Source organism: Clupea harengus, chromosome 1 (assembly GCF_900700415.2).
Source record: "Clupea harengus chromosome 1, Ch_v2.0.2, whole genome shotgun sequence".
In the NCBI taxonomy this organism is placed as follows: domain Eukaryota; kingdom Metazoa; phylum Chordata; class Actinopteri; order Clupeiformes; family Clupeidae; genus Clupea; species Clupea harengus.
Window position 1 is genome coordinate 26404003 of NC_045152.1, and position 14124 is coordinate 26418126.

The 14124-nt window shown below is 43.1% G+C and overlaps 1 protein-coding gene across 2 annotated transcripts in view; it reads left to right on the forward strand.

The window, feature by feature from the left end:
• Window positions 1-14124, forward strand: part of col14a1a (collagen, type XIV, alpha 1a) — an 81230-nt gene that overhangs the window by 49447 nt on the left and 17659 nt on the right. For both annotated transcript variants that reach the window (XM_031573722.2, XM_031573730.2), the window contains exons 28-36: window positions 187-330; window positions 859-1023; window positions 1279-1317; window positions 2379-2517; window positions 3278-3420; window positions 3570-3679; window positions 10389-10547; window positions 11521-11598; window positions 12616-12702. In XM_031573722.2, coding sequence (XP_031429582.1) covers window positions 187-330; window positions 859-1023; window positions 1279-1317; window positions 2379-2517; window positions 3278-3420; window positions 3570-3679; window positions 10389-10547; window positions 11521-11598; window positions 12616-12702 — 1064 coding nt within the window. The remainder of the gene's footprint in view (window positions 1-186; window positions 331-858; window positions 1024-1278; window positions 1318-2378; window positions 2518-3277; window positions 3421-3569; window positions 3680-10388; window positions 10548-11520; window positions 11599-12615; window positions 12703-14124) is intronic.

Sequence of the window (14124 nt, forward strand, 5' to 3'; positions counted from 1 at the left end):
ATTGGTTCCATTTTGTTTCTGCGCTTAACACTTTGAAATGAGTCAGGACTACAGAATCTTTACAGACGGGGTTTACTCCCTACACTGCATTACAATACGCCCGGCTTGGAAGGTAACAGTGAGCTCCTGCTCCTGTGTATCGTGTGTGATCCACACCCTCATGTTGCCCCTGCTCTTGCCCCTCAGGTCGGGCCATGAAGCATGTGAAGGAGGCCATCTTCACTGTGGAGGGCGGTATCAGGAGGGGCATACCCAAAGTGTTGGTGGTACTTACTGATGGACGGTCCCAGGACGACGTCAACAAAGTATCCAAGGAGATGCAACTAGAGGGTATGTTATGGAGGGACTTGTTGTCAGCACCTTCTTACCATCATTACTCAGGCCCTAGTCTTCGATAAAACATCACTCAGAATATATATTATTATTATTAATATTAATATTAATAATAATAATAATAATAATAATAATAATTCAATATAAAGTTAAGTGTTGCATTTGCATTTGAATACTAATAATATGGCTCTTTGTTCCATTGTTGTGACACATATTTAAACAGTTTACCATTAATAGTTTATTTTCAAAATACTTGGCCTACTGACCAGTTAGTAAAATGTCAGTGAAACTGATAGCTGGGTGACATGGCTTGAAATGGAACTTACAATATGCTCAGCAACCAGAGCCTTTAATCGGGAAGTGAAGGTACTTGTTAAAATAATAATGCTGATGAAATATGGGTCAGTGCTGTTGCTGGAAACTTTAAAAGGCAACCCAAATTAGTGTTTGTTCAATGTAGTTTGTTCAATAGTGTGAATTGAATGATTATTTCTATGATATTGTGTCTGTGTGGATGGTCTACAGGCTACATCATCTTTGCCATTGGCTTTGCTGACGCTGACTATGGTGAGCTAGTGAACATGGCCAGCAAGCCCAGTGAGAGGCACGTGTTCTTCGTGGATGATCTTGACGCTGTGAAAAAGATCGAGGAGCAGCTGATTACGTTTGTGTGCGAGGCTGCTACTGCCAGTAAGTTCCCTCTGTCCTGGGAAACACACAGTGTCTTCCTTATAGTGGTTAACACAAAAAAAGTATGTACGTACTGTATGTATGTAAAGTAAGTATATATGTAAGGCCATCTATGCCGTGTATACTGCATATGAAAAAGCCATGAAACATGTACAGTATGCACTCAGGCGACTGACATGGTCAGGTAATAAAATGGTTGCCTCAGCTTTGTTCTCCTGTTGTAATCCCCTCTCTCGTTCTCCTGCCTTCCCTCAGCCTGTCCATCCCTTCTGATGAGTGGGAACACATTAGCAGGTAAGACTCTAGGAAATTAGCAGGAAATCATCCATGCGCTTCTTACCATGCAATGAGGTGTAACTTCCTGAAATGAGTGCAGAATCCCGTCAAATACAACTTTTATTACAGATGAACACCCCAAAGATGCATACAGAAAAGGCTGAAATTAAGATGCTGTAGTTGACGACATTAAGTCCTATTGCTTCATAGGATGCCACACAGTGAGTTTTTTTTTATGGCCCTTACTCAAGCGCTTCACGCCCACACGACACCCACGCTCCGGCGAGGCTCCAGCAGCTCTGGCAGTCTGTGTGCTGGGTGGAAGCCTTTGGAATCAGAGGGCACCTTCCTCCCGAGACAGGCCCCTCGAACCGGAGCCCTGTTTGAAGGCTAAAGCCGGAATATTCCACAGTCAATATTAAACAATCCAATCTCTACATTTGCATGTTGACTCTATCTCCCCGAGTGCGGAGGCGTGAGCTGTTTGGGCTTGGGGGGTGAAGATAGACTCGAAACGGGGCCCAGTGTTTCTTTTCTTAAGGAGACGCGTCCCAGCGGATCTCATCAGAGCCCCAGGCGCCCCGACACTGCCAGCTCTCCGCTCTGCTCGGCCGATCTAAAGTTCCCCATCCTGCGCCGTGCCAGCGCCGCTGCTGCCGCTGCTGAATGATGAATGAGAGTGTAATGGCGATAGGCTAAACACAAACCGCGCTGACCCCTCCCGTTGTTATTAGGAGTTCTCACGTCGCACATGATTGCTAAAGATAATCACGCTCAATAAACACATCCCGGGATTTTCTTTTCTTGCATACAAAGTGTGTGCTGACTTTCTTGAAAAGTGTAAGGTTGTAGAATGCTAAGTTAAATGTTACTGCCTTTAAATGATGCCTGCATAATCCTTATGGGGGAAAAAAAAGACGTGTTGTTTATAGATCTTTCCACACTTTCTGAGGGGTGTTTGGGTGATGGCTAGCAGAGGCGGGTCATTGCTCAGCCCCTAATGAGCAGCCCCATGTGTTCATGGTGTTGATGTGTCTGCCTGTGACTGTGTGACTGAGCTGTGCGAACCTGCCCCTCAGGGTTCCGCATGATGGAGATGTTCGGCCTGGTGGAGAAGAGCTACAGCAGTGTGGAGGGGGTTTCCATGGAGCCGGGCACCTTCAACAGCTTTCCCTGCTACCGCCTGCACAAAGACGCCCTGATATCTCAGCCAACCAGGTAGCGTTCCTGCCACACACTTCTTTCACACACACACTCACACTCACACACAAACGCACACGCACACGCACACGCACACACACACACACACAAACGCACACACACCTTACATGTATTTATAAAGGATCCTCATGTGCTGGTTTCAATTTTGTATTCATTATCATTATTATAGTTATTATTCTTTCAAATGTAAAGGTCTAAGGTTGACCGTGAGATGTGTACTGTGAAAACACCCAAGCAACTGAATTAGTTGTAACAAGAGTAAAATGATAGTGGGAAACGGTGCAGTGTACACAGTTCCTGAGTTCACACACACACACACACACACACACACACTGGAAGCCACAGCAGACCAGTGTCTGGGTAGCTCTGGGCAGCTCCCTGTCGTGCTGACAGATTCCTTCCCCCTAGTCACATACATGATAATATTTAACTTAGACCCTCTTTCACAGGCGTATGAGAGACATGATTTCAGCGCTTCTAAATGGCTTTATATAGCTTCTTCCAGCCTGACAAATACCACAGCTCCTTCTAACCATGAGTCTGCGCATCATGTATTGCTTGAACATAGGCCACTGTCCTCTTTTAGAGCACCATTGATAGTAATTCAGATCAACAATTTATAAGGAGATGATGACAAAAACTTTTAGTGTTTATTTTAGTGATTTCCTTGGAGTAGTCCTGGGCAGAAGTGGTTTGACATGGTGCTGATTAATGATGGTTGAGCAGCAGCTGACTACCGCTTCTATGTCGCCATCAGATTCCTCCACCCTGAAGGCCTGCCCTCGGACTACACACTCACCATCCTGTTCCGCCTGCTCTCCGACACGCCGCAAGAGCCCTTTGCATTGTGGGAGATTCTCAACAACGACAGCGAGCCTTTGGTGGGCGTGATCCTGGACAGTATGTACATCATAGTTCAATCTTGCAGTCGAGGACATAACTTAGAAGAACATACAGCTAACTCCTGTCCAGTAAGCTCAAGTTAAAAAGCTCAAAAGCTGAAGGTGATCTTTTTTACACATTATTTCCATAACTGCTCCTGAATCCAGATGGTGGGAAAACACTGACCTTCTTCAATCATGACTACAAGGGAGACTTCCAGGCAGTGACCTTCGATGGCCCAGACATTAAAAAGATCTTCCACGGGAGTTTCCACAAGGTCAGTGCTGGGCTACTTAAGAGCAGGAAGTCAACACCACAGGTGCCAGACGTATCAGTTGACCCGCACAATCTTTCAAAACATCAACAAATTGGTTTATAAGACATAACACAGATGTATGAAACTCATTGATGTAAGGGTGCTGGTGTGACACAGCATGGCTGTTGTGGAGTGTACATCATTACATTATCAGATAGATATAACAGCCAGCCAGCCAGTGATACACAACTGGAGTATTTCATAAACAAGGCACAGTTTTCAGACTTCACCTCCCCTCCCCTTTGTCTCCCTCCCCCACCCCCCCATCAAGACTCTAGCAGGAAGCAGTCTCTCACCCCCCCACACACCTCCACATCATCTCTGTGTTAATCTATTCTGAGCCTCTCTGTGTGTGACTGCAATGCTAGTCACCCAGTGAGTGTGTTTCCCCTCAGCAGACGCAGGCGCCAGGCTGTGTGTAGTGCAGCTGCTCTCTGACCTGTCACATCAGTGTTCCTTTGCCATCGCTCAGGGTGTCATCCGGGATTAATCCCAGCGTCCTCGCAGGGTCGCACACTGCTGTCTGGAAACGGATGCTCTCACCTTGACATTATTACACCGCTTGCGAGGGTGTTATTACAAAATCCCTCATGTGCCTCAGCTTTTACCTTCTATAGCGAGCAATTATTATGACTTGGGAGTTTATAGAAATTGGTCTTTTATCAATTTTAATAGATAGTTCACCCCAAAATGAAAATTAAAAATGAGTTATCCAGCAAAAAAAAAAGGGGACAGTATTTATTTGATAGTTCAGAACAGGAACTTTTTAGATGGTTTTCTTGGGGTTCGTCTGCCACGGAAATGAAAATCTAAAAACAGAATTGTCATTTTGAGTGAGCTATACCTTCAAGATATTCCAACCTGGCACACACTGTTAAATGTTTTTCACATATAGTGCTAGTGATATTTGCAATATCTTTCAAAACCTTAAGCCTGAGCCTTTGATCCATGGGCAAGAACTAACGGAGCATACGTCTACATTTCTTACTTATGTTGCACGGGGCAGCTCAGGTTGATTACATTTATGGTAATTCAGATGGTGATAAAGGAATTAAAATTCTTGTTGTAGGAAGTTATCTCAAATAGTAATTTGATCAAGAAGTGTATAAAGACATTGGTGTACATTGCTGCAGTGGAGCAATATATGTTATGTTTCAGTTTTTGTCCGAAAGGCCCCTCTTAAGCATACACTGAAGCAGACAAACAAGACTTGTTTGTGTAATTCCAATGTAATGAGGTTTAGTACATTTGACAATCCACCCTTTCCCTTTTTTCTCATATTGTACACAGTTTATACTCTTAAAGTTTTAGAAAGTGGTGGCATTGGATCTTGTGAAGAAGCATCATCACTAATAGATGTAAATGTGTCAAGGTCTACAAATGGCATTTACCAATGGCTGTAAAGAAGATGGACAGCATAGCGTCATGCACTTACGTTCTGAAGAAATGAAGCCATATTTGGTTAAAATGCCATTTTTACATGTCCTCAAGTGGCTTCACTTTTGACTGAGTGTATTCTGTCCTTTGTTTTTACAGTCATTGGTATGTATTTAGACATCAGTTTGGCACTGCATATATTTGTCATAGTCAGTGGAACATGGAACTTGCTGCCAGAGGAATTGTATGAAAGAGACGTATAAGGAGCAGGACCCTGAGGGGACCTGAAGACCATGAGGCACCCTGATGTGCTTCTTTCTGTTTATGACAATACACTGTCAGCCAGACATGTCGACTGAACAAATCTGCTTTCACTTCATATCGCAGCTTGAGGACCTGAAAGTATTGTCTAAAGATAATGGTTCTGTAGTTGGCCGAGTGTGTTACAGATTGAGACGTGCTCCCCTAATGATAACTTCCATGTGACGCTTGAACAATTGCCCAGGAATACAGTGGGGAGTGATTCCCATGTCCGTATCATCATGATCACTGGGAGCAAAAAAGGAAGTGAGGAAAGCTATCCCTGAATGGAATCATTTCTTCACTTTAAGCATTGTATTCTATTATTTGTATCCGGTATTTTTATTTGAAACAAACAGCAATGGTTTAGCTCTCTCTGCTTAGTAATGGAAGTCAAGTCTTTGCTAGAGAGTAATGAGAAGCATATTTGCCCTCTCCTCCCCCGTGGATGGGCTGAACTTGGAGCTTATCAGGCTGCAGCTGAAACCCATTTCCCAATGTAAACTTGGAGGGCGAGACTTACCATCCCGCTCACTGCTGACCTCCTCAATACCATGCAGCTCTCCTGCACTGTTATGACAGTTTTTTAAACAAACCCTGGGGAAAAAAAACTTTTATAATAATGTAGGTTCCAGAGATGGCGATATACCGCCTGCAGTTTTCTACTTACTTAAGTACTTGGTAACAGACACACCTATGTTTATACTCACTGATGCTATTAAATTGCTGACTGTATTTGGGTCAGACAGTTTAGTGGTCTGAGCATCATTCTGATGCGTGGGTGTCAGATGTTGGATAAGTAACACTGGCTTTCAAACCGAAAGAGACTGTGGATGAACTGAGAGAGTGTAGAGAAAAAGGAAAGAATGATTGGAGAGTGTTTTATGCTGCTAACTGCATTACATGAATTATTGGAGTCGCCTTCCAAACCCTCAGGCGTGCAGCCGGTGGACCAGTGAAGATGCATGTTGTAAATGATTTGCTGGTGTTAGATGTTCTTACTACAGGCTACAGGATACGTTGTTGGTGTGTTGTTTTGTAGTACAACCCGCTAAGATTAACTGTCTACCTTTTGCCATTCAAGTAACATTTTCTTTGTGGTATGGTAGGACTGGAGGTCAGGCAATGATATACAGCAAAGGATTGAAAATTAGTTGAATATTAGGATCTAATCTCAAATGCTGCTAGTGCTTGGCAAGGACTAGTTTGACACCTGACTAGGTTCTGTACCTTGCAGGATGGTTAGGGGACCAAACCTTATAGTGCCCCTGACCATATTTCCTGAGTAGCCTGTACATACTTTCACTAATGTAGCAGAACAGTTATATGGACAAAATGAACAGTCCATAACACAGAATGATGGTAGTGTTCTGAATTCTGCATTTCGTGACACAGAAGTATAAATGTTGGCTTAGGACATCCATTTTGTGGACAGAATTACTTTTAAGTACGAAATGAGTTGTGAGTGAGAAGTGTCATTCAGTCTTCTGTCCACAAAATGAAAAGCGCCTGACGGGAATCATCAGTTTTCTGTGCACAAAATATGTTGTGGACTGAATGCTAATGTGTTTTTGTTTTGCATTACAGCGTTACTTGGTTTCATAATGAACCTGTGCTTTTCGTAATACAGAAGGTATTCAGTCTATGAACGAATGTCTGTTACACTTGGCGCCCCATATAGTGAGGTCATCTGAAGCGCTTGCACACTCCTATTAGTGATGAGCCATGACATGTTAATGGTGAATAATTGGGCCTTTCTGCACGGCCACCACAGTCATTGCACAAAGAACTTCCAGTGTCATCAAGTGTATTATTGAATGGTTAATTACATGCTAACACAAGCTCTTGTATCAACTTCTCTGTATGCAGAAATTATGCTGTTATGAGAAAGAAACAGTGTCATCGCAAACTGAGTTAATCCCTGCTCTTTGCAATGACCTTCATTGTGAGACATTTTGTTAGACTTTTTTTTCTGGATGTTTAAACAGTCACGCAACCACACTGATTTGCCAAGCAAATGGACTTTTTAAACGGATCCTGGGACAGACCAGTTGAAGGTGGCTCACACTATGGGCTGTTTGATAAACTGCCTGTTTCTCCTATATTTATGGACCGGAGAGACACAAAAGGCTGTCACTGCATCAGGGTGAAGAATTGGATGCAATAGGGTGCAGTAAACTCCCTCATTGCCAGCTACACTCAGAGAGAAGAATGGAGAGAAAAAATGGTAGAACTCCAAGGACTGGCAATATATAAACAAACAAACTACCAAACAGATAAATTGCCCAAAGGTCTTCAGCAGGGTTCAATAGATGACCAATGTTTCTTTCTGTAGCAGACTTGTGAGTACTTGTGTAGCAAGAGAGAATGGCACAATAATTTAGTGTGCAACAGTGCCAAATCAGGCTGGTAATGAAACTATCTCTGGATTGATTAGGACATTGCCGAGAAGAGTAGCATCTCTGGACCTGTCTTTTTTATTTGATTTGAATCCATTTAACAGGGACAGTTTAAGACGGAGCCAAAGACTAGCTTCTTGTCGGATGAAGGTGGATGAAGACTAGGGAAATAACGCCCAGGGCTCCACCTTGAGGGTGTTGACATTCTGGCTAGCATGCTGTTATTTACTAGTAGGGATGCACCGATACCACTTTTTTACAAACCGATACGAGTACGAGTATTTTTATTCGTGTACTTGCCGATACCGAGTACCGATACCGATACTTCTTAGATTTGGTCTCCATGAAAGTGCAATTAATTTGGAGGCAGATTTTATTTTATCCTCTGCAGATTATGTCAAGCCTATAGTACAAAATTAACAGAAGGCTATCCCAAGCCAAAAATAAACAGAGCTTTCTGGTTTTAACACACAAAAAAAGCCTTCAAACAGACAATATCATCACATGAGACAAAATGCAAATATAACCAGATAAAGGCAATTCAATTTGCTGCATAGTTAACAACACAGTCTGCTTAACAAAAAGTGAACAGAACTATTACTGGATTAGCACAAGAGCACATTTCAGTTACAAAAGGATCAGAAGATGTGTGGCACAGTCTTTCTCTCTACCTCTCTCTCTGTGTGTGCGTGCGCGTTTTTTTCTTTTGCAAGACGTCAGTTAAGATTGGTTGCTTCGGTCTTGCGCCACTAGCATCAGTGAACGCTGTGTACTTAGCACTATGGTGTGTCTTCAGATGTTTAATCAAATTGCTTGTGTTAAACAACGTACTTTCCTTTCCGCCCCTCCACACCGTAGCAGTGCAGATCTTACACTGTGCCTTACTCCTGTCGTCGTCATTTATCTTAAAATGAGCCCAAATCGCCGTTAAGGCAGCTCAACGGAATTGCTAATCGCTAACGAGATGCTAGCAGCTAAATTTAGCGAAACCTGTATACTGAAATACTTTGACACTATGCCAAACTTTCCTAACACAGTCAAACATCAAGCAAATGCAACACAAGACGGCAAATAAGCTACTTACTAGTCTGGCAGAGAGTGGTAGGACAGGTAGGACAATAAATCACATTTTGTGTCAGCATAGCCCGGCCAGTTTGATGCAGTGAAATACTGATGAGTGGTATCGGTGCTTGGTATCGGCAATTCAAAACGAGTACGAGTATTTTAACGAAGTATCGGCACCGATACCGATACTGGTATCGGTATCGGTGCATCCCTATTTACTAGTATTCAATTAGAAATATTGAAAGGCATTGTGACAGTGGTCTGAAGCAGCAGGAAATACCAGGTGCATCAGCACACTTAAATTAGAGCTGTGTATTTATTTATTTATTTACTTATTTTCTGCTGCTCAAGTTTCTGTGTCGGTCACATCTTTTCACACTTTAACACTTCTTATTTGATCTTATCACTCCTCAGCTTCCACCATTTGTTATTGAACAGGCACACCTATACATCCTTTTGATACACTCAGCAAATAATTGTCCTATACATAAATCACCTGTTATTATAAGCACCAGTGTGTCTTCTGACACAGATGAATTAAACTGCACCAGGTGGGTTGGCTGACGGAAAGCTACATTTTCCCATGAACAGTTTCATAAATCTGACACACACACTTGCATGATATACTCTCTATTTACACTGTGCAGTTATATTACAAAAGCTCTGATTGTTAGCACAGTTTTTTGCTATTTGTTTTACACACCCCACAAATGCAATGGCTCCAAAAATGTAAAAACGGCATCTAATGACTTGCCTACAGTTGTGTGTTAGTGGATGTATGGTTTTCAGACCAGTCAAAGCCATTCCACCCAAGCGGGTGGTCTTGCTGACCGTCTCATACTGATAGAGTTATACACCTGCCTGCGTTATGAGGTTTAGATTGGGGGGAGTCAGTCACTATTAGGCTTCTTCATTACAGTGGCGGCCTTGCTGAAGACTTTGCACACGTGTGGTGACTACACGGTGAGTTTCGTCTCATTGTTTCCTTCTCAAATATGGCAGGCCCGGCCACAAGTCCCTGACACCTCCGGCATGCAGACATACAATCAGAACCCACTGGGCTGTAGAAAATGGAGTCTGAGGCAAAAAAGCAATTAAGGAGCAGCCGTGTCTGTCAGAATCATTTCAGAAAGCAGAACTTTGGGCTGTTTTTTCACGTCAGCATGTTTTTTTGAGCATTGACCAGGCTGCACTGCAGTCACGATTGATGGCAAACTCATCCACCTGACTGAGTTAAGCTTCATGTTCACCCCGGGAGAGTAGGTGATCCTGTCACTGATACATCTGGAGTATGAAAGAGCTTCTGCAGAGTTTGACTTCAACTGAAGTGAAGCAGATGTAGACCTCTTTGTTTGCGTCATCCTAGACAGTGTTGAAGATTGGTATTTGAATATTCCAAAATAAATCATTTTCAAGAAATAATATGTGTGTAAACATAAAATATTCAACATCTCGACATACTTAAGCAATGTTAGTGTGCTTGGCCCACATGTCAGATTTAACCCATCTTACTTTTTTCCCCTGCTTAGCTACATCTAGCCATCAGCAAGACTGCCGCCAAAGTGGTGATCGACTGCAATGTGGCGGGGGAGAAGCCCATCAACGCTGCCGGCAACATCACCACAGATGGGGTGGAGGTGCTGGGCCGCATGGTGCGCTCTCGTGGAACACAAGACAACTCAGCACCGGTGAGACCGAGGGGGAAAGAGGGAGAGGAGCGGGTAGAGTTTTGGGCTTGTGTCACCTAAACAGAGTAGTCCTTAACATCCCTATGCTGCATGGTAGAGTGAGTAGAAATCGGGTGTTCTATGTTTAATACATTGCTACGGGGATAGTGAGAAGCTGAGTGCGGTTTAACACGGTGAAAAGGGCAGGCAATGTCCTCCAAATGAGATTCAGTTCTAAAACGAGGGGCACACAGTGGGCATGCAGACGTGTGTCGTCGCGTCTCCAGCCTGGCCTTTTGGGCCGGGCTCCGGTCCTCTCCCACAGGCTGGCCCCCTGGCGCCCCAAGCACAGAGCTGGGCTTGTGCCTCCGAGGAGGAGGCCCATCCAGCCTGAAAGGTCACAGCAGGAGGGGGCTGTGAGGAGAGGCCTTTGTCTGAGTGGAGTAATTACATCCTGATGGATCTCTCGCTCCTTTGCAAAGGACTAAATATTTCACATTTTCCCTCTGAATGTGAATTGTATCTTGGTCAGAGGCGATGGTGGAAAATTGAGAATGGAGATTGTTCCATTTGGTTTTGCCATCACTGCAGTTACCGAATTGCTCATTGTTATGGCATTTAATGGATCATCAAAAATCTTCATTCACCATTTTCCACTAAACGAGACTATATCAGTTGATTAGACACCATAATAGCAGACTTGAATTTGATTTGATCAGCAGTCAAGAGGTTGAACCTGTTGGATGCAGCCATTGAATCCAGATGTACAAAGTGGCACTTACTTTAAAATGTGTCCTATTATTATCAGTACTGTGTGTCTTATTATCATTACAGAGTAAGAGTGGATGAAATGGACATGCTTTTACATGAAAGACAGTAATTTGTGCAGTTCATGAAATGCATGTGTGTGTGTGTGTGTGTGTGTGTGTGTGTGTGTGTGTGTGTGTGTGTGTGTGTGTGTGTGTGTGTCTGTCTATGCGTTTGTATCCATTAGTTCCAGCTCCAGATGTTTGATATTGTCTGCAGTACATCATGGGCCAGCCGGGACAAATGCTGTGAGCTTCCTGGCCTGGTAAGAACCCACCCCCCCAACAAAACTCAGTGGCCTATAGACAACCCTCATAGTCAAACTGGCATGCTAGTTACCAACCAGTGGTCTAGGTTTGGATCTTTTTTTTTTTACTTTAAGGCTGAGCCTGCCACCAAAGACTATAGCAAATTGCTAAAACAAATCAAGTGTTGATATATTCAAATCGAATTCCCCAGTATCATCTGTTTTCATACAAAGTCATTTAGCATTTTATTAGAGCAAATTCTCAATGTGATCGACTACATTGGACTGCAACAGGGGACTGCAGAACATTGAAAATTGCATTCAGCGGCCAAGTGATTGACATACCTTTCAGTTGGATTTCATTTAGCTGAAATGGGAGATGGGAGACGTTTTTTGGCAATATCAATTATATCATCACACATGAAATGTTTAGACATACCACTGTAAGAAAACACTACAATCTTTCTTAGAAAACTATTTTAGCCTTAAAGGACTGTGGACTATTTGGAGTCTGACTGCAAAATCTGCTTTTATTTGAGAGTCAAATACAAGAGTATAAATGTAGGGTACAGAACCCAGAGCATCTGCTCAGTATTTTCATTTGGTAAGATGTGTTTATACACCTTGTGCAGTCTGGTGAGCTTCACGGGCTCCAGCACGGGCCCCTGCGGTGAGACAGATGAATCAGGGGCCTAACGATCTTCCACAGCTAGGCCTCACCTGCTCTCTCCACAGTGTTGGGGAAAGTGAAACCGAACCCCTTTTATAAAACCGGAGAGACATTTTTCAAAGCAGAATGACAGCTCTTCAACAAATAATCCAATTAGGCAGCCTTGTAAAACAAAATAAAACAGCAGAAGACAAATATTTAATTGGCCAGGTGCAAATCTGGGAATATTTCTGCAAGATCACAGCAAGATTACTCTTGATTTTATTCATGTTGGTGAATTCAGAGAGCAACTTGTAAAGAAGCTTGTGTGAGAAGAGGATTGAACTGGCATTTGGATGTTGATGTATTTTGATTTGCTTTACCAGAGAAAAGAGGAAGACTGCCCAGCAATGCCCCATGCCTGCACCTGCTCCCAGGACAGCAAAGGTCCCCCTGGTCCGTCTGGTCCACCGGTAGGTTTATCACTCAACTCCTTGGACCATAAGCAGATCTCCTGGCAGGACATAAAACAATCCGATTATATCATCATACTTCTGTGGACCTGGAATCTACCAATATTCTTTATATCCAAGGCACAGTTGATTTATTTTAGGTAATCTCAAGTTTTGAAAGAATTTTGATACCAGGTGAAAATAATGTATGCAATATATGCAGTTCAGTATTGGTCACTTGCACCATGATATCATTAGCTGGTGTAGCCAGTTGCACTACATGGTGCCCGCTTTCCCACCACCAGATATGTCAGCACCATTTCCCCTGCATGAGCTCTGAACCCCAGTTACTCCATCCATCAAAGAAGGGAGGCTTAGCTGAAGGTTGTTTGTCATTTTTCTGCGCCCTACTCTTGAGTCTTATGGAGAGTTCAGGTCTGCGCCCACAGGCACTCTGCTCGTGCTCATTTGAGAGCTCTCATTTCCAAAGCCCCCCTCTGTGAGGGATGGTGCGGTGGTGGAGATGGATTGTGAATAAGTCTGGTCTGGACCGTTGCCTTAATACGTTGCAAGCAGAGCTCCATAGGGCTCTCGGGGGAAAATGAGCTGTTTTAAAGTCAGGATTTTGGTTTGTGTGAGAGGTATGTAATCATAGATGTATCCCCAAGGGCTTCTGTTGTTTAACCATGGTGGTAGTCAGGGAGTTAATGAAATGGATATTGATTTATCTGAATCTGTCTCACACTGTTGGCTCACAGAGCCAATCAGCAGTCTCAGATCTCAGGTAGGAGCTGACCATGAGTTAGGATTTATTATATTTATTATATTTCATGATTTACTTTTTATTATTTCTGTAAACAAACAGTAAATCACTACTGTCCCTAGCAGTATTAATATATTCAGTGTTTTTTTTGTGTGAATACTTAAATCGTGTCTAGCAAGTCTTGGGCATATGGTATTTCACATAAGGTATATTTCAGATGACAGTAAAGGTCATATGGAGAATCGTCTGTATCACATTTTAAACTTGGTTCATCCATTATACGGATTTTAATCTCTTCAGTGAAGATTGCTTTCCATAGAAGATATGCTGATCACATTGCCATACCCAGCTCATCTCCCTTTTATTAATGTGACTTTGATTAGTGATTTCACACAGATCAGCTGGGAGGTACCTCTCATTAATCACACTGTCCTCGCAGTGCTGCATCCAGCCAAGGGAACTACCTTACCGTGTCCTCTGTGTTTGCCCAAACCACTGCAGGTGGAACACAGATGCAGATGATGTAGCATTTGCATATATCTGAATGTTGAATGTTGTCATGTCAGCGCTGAATTCTGCTGATCACTCTTGCATTGTTGCATGAACACTGACCTTCCCATGATAACAACAATGTGAAAAGAGTTCCTTTTGATGTGCGCAGGCGTCTTTGTACTCAAAGT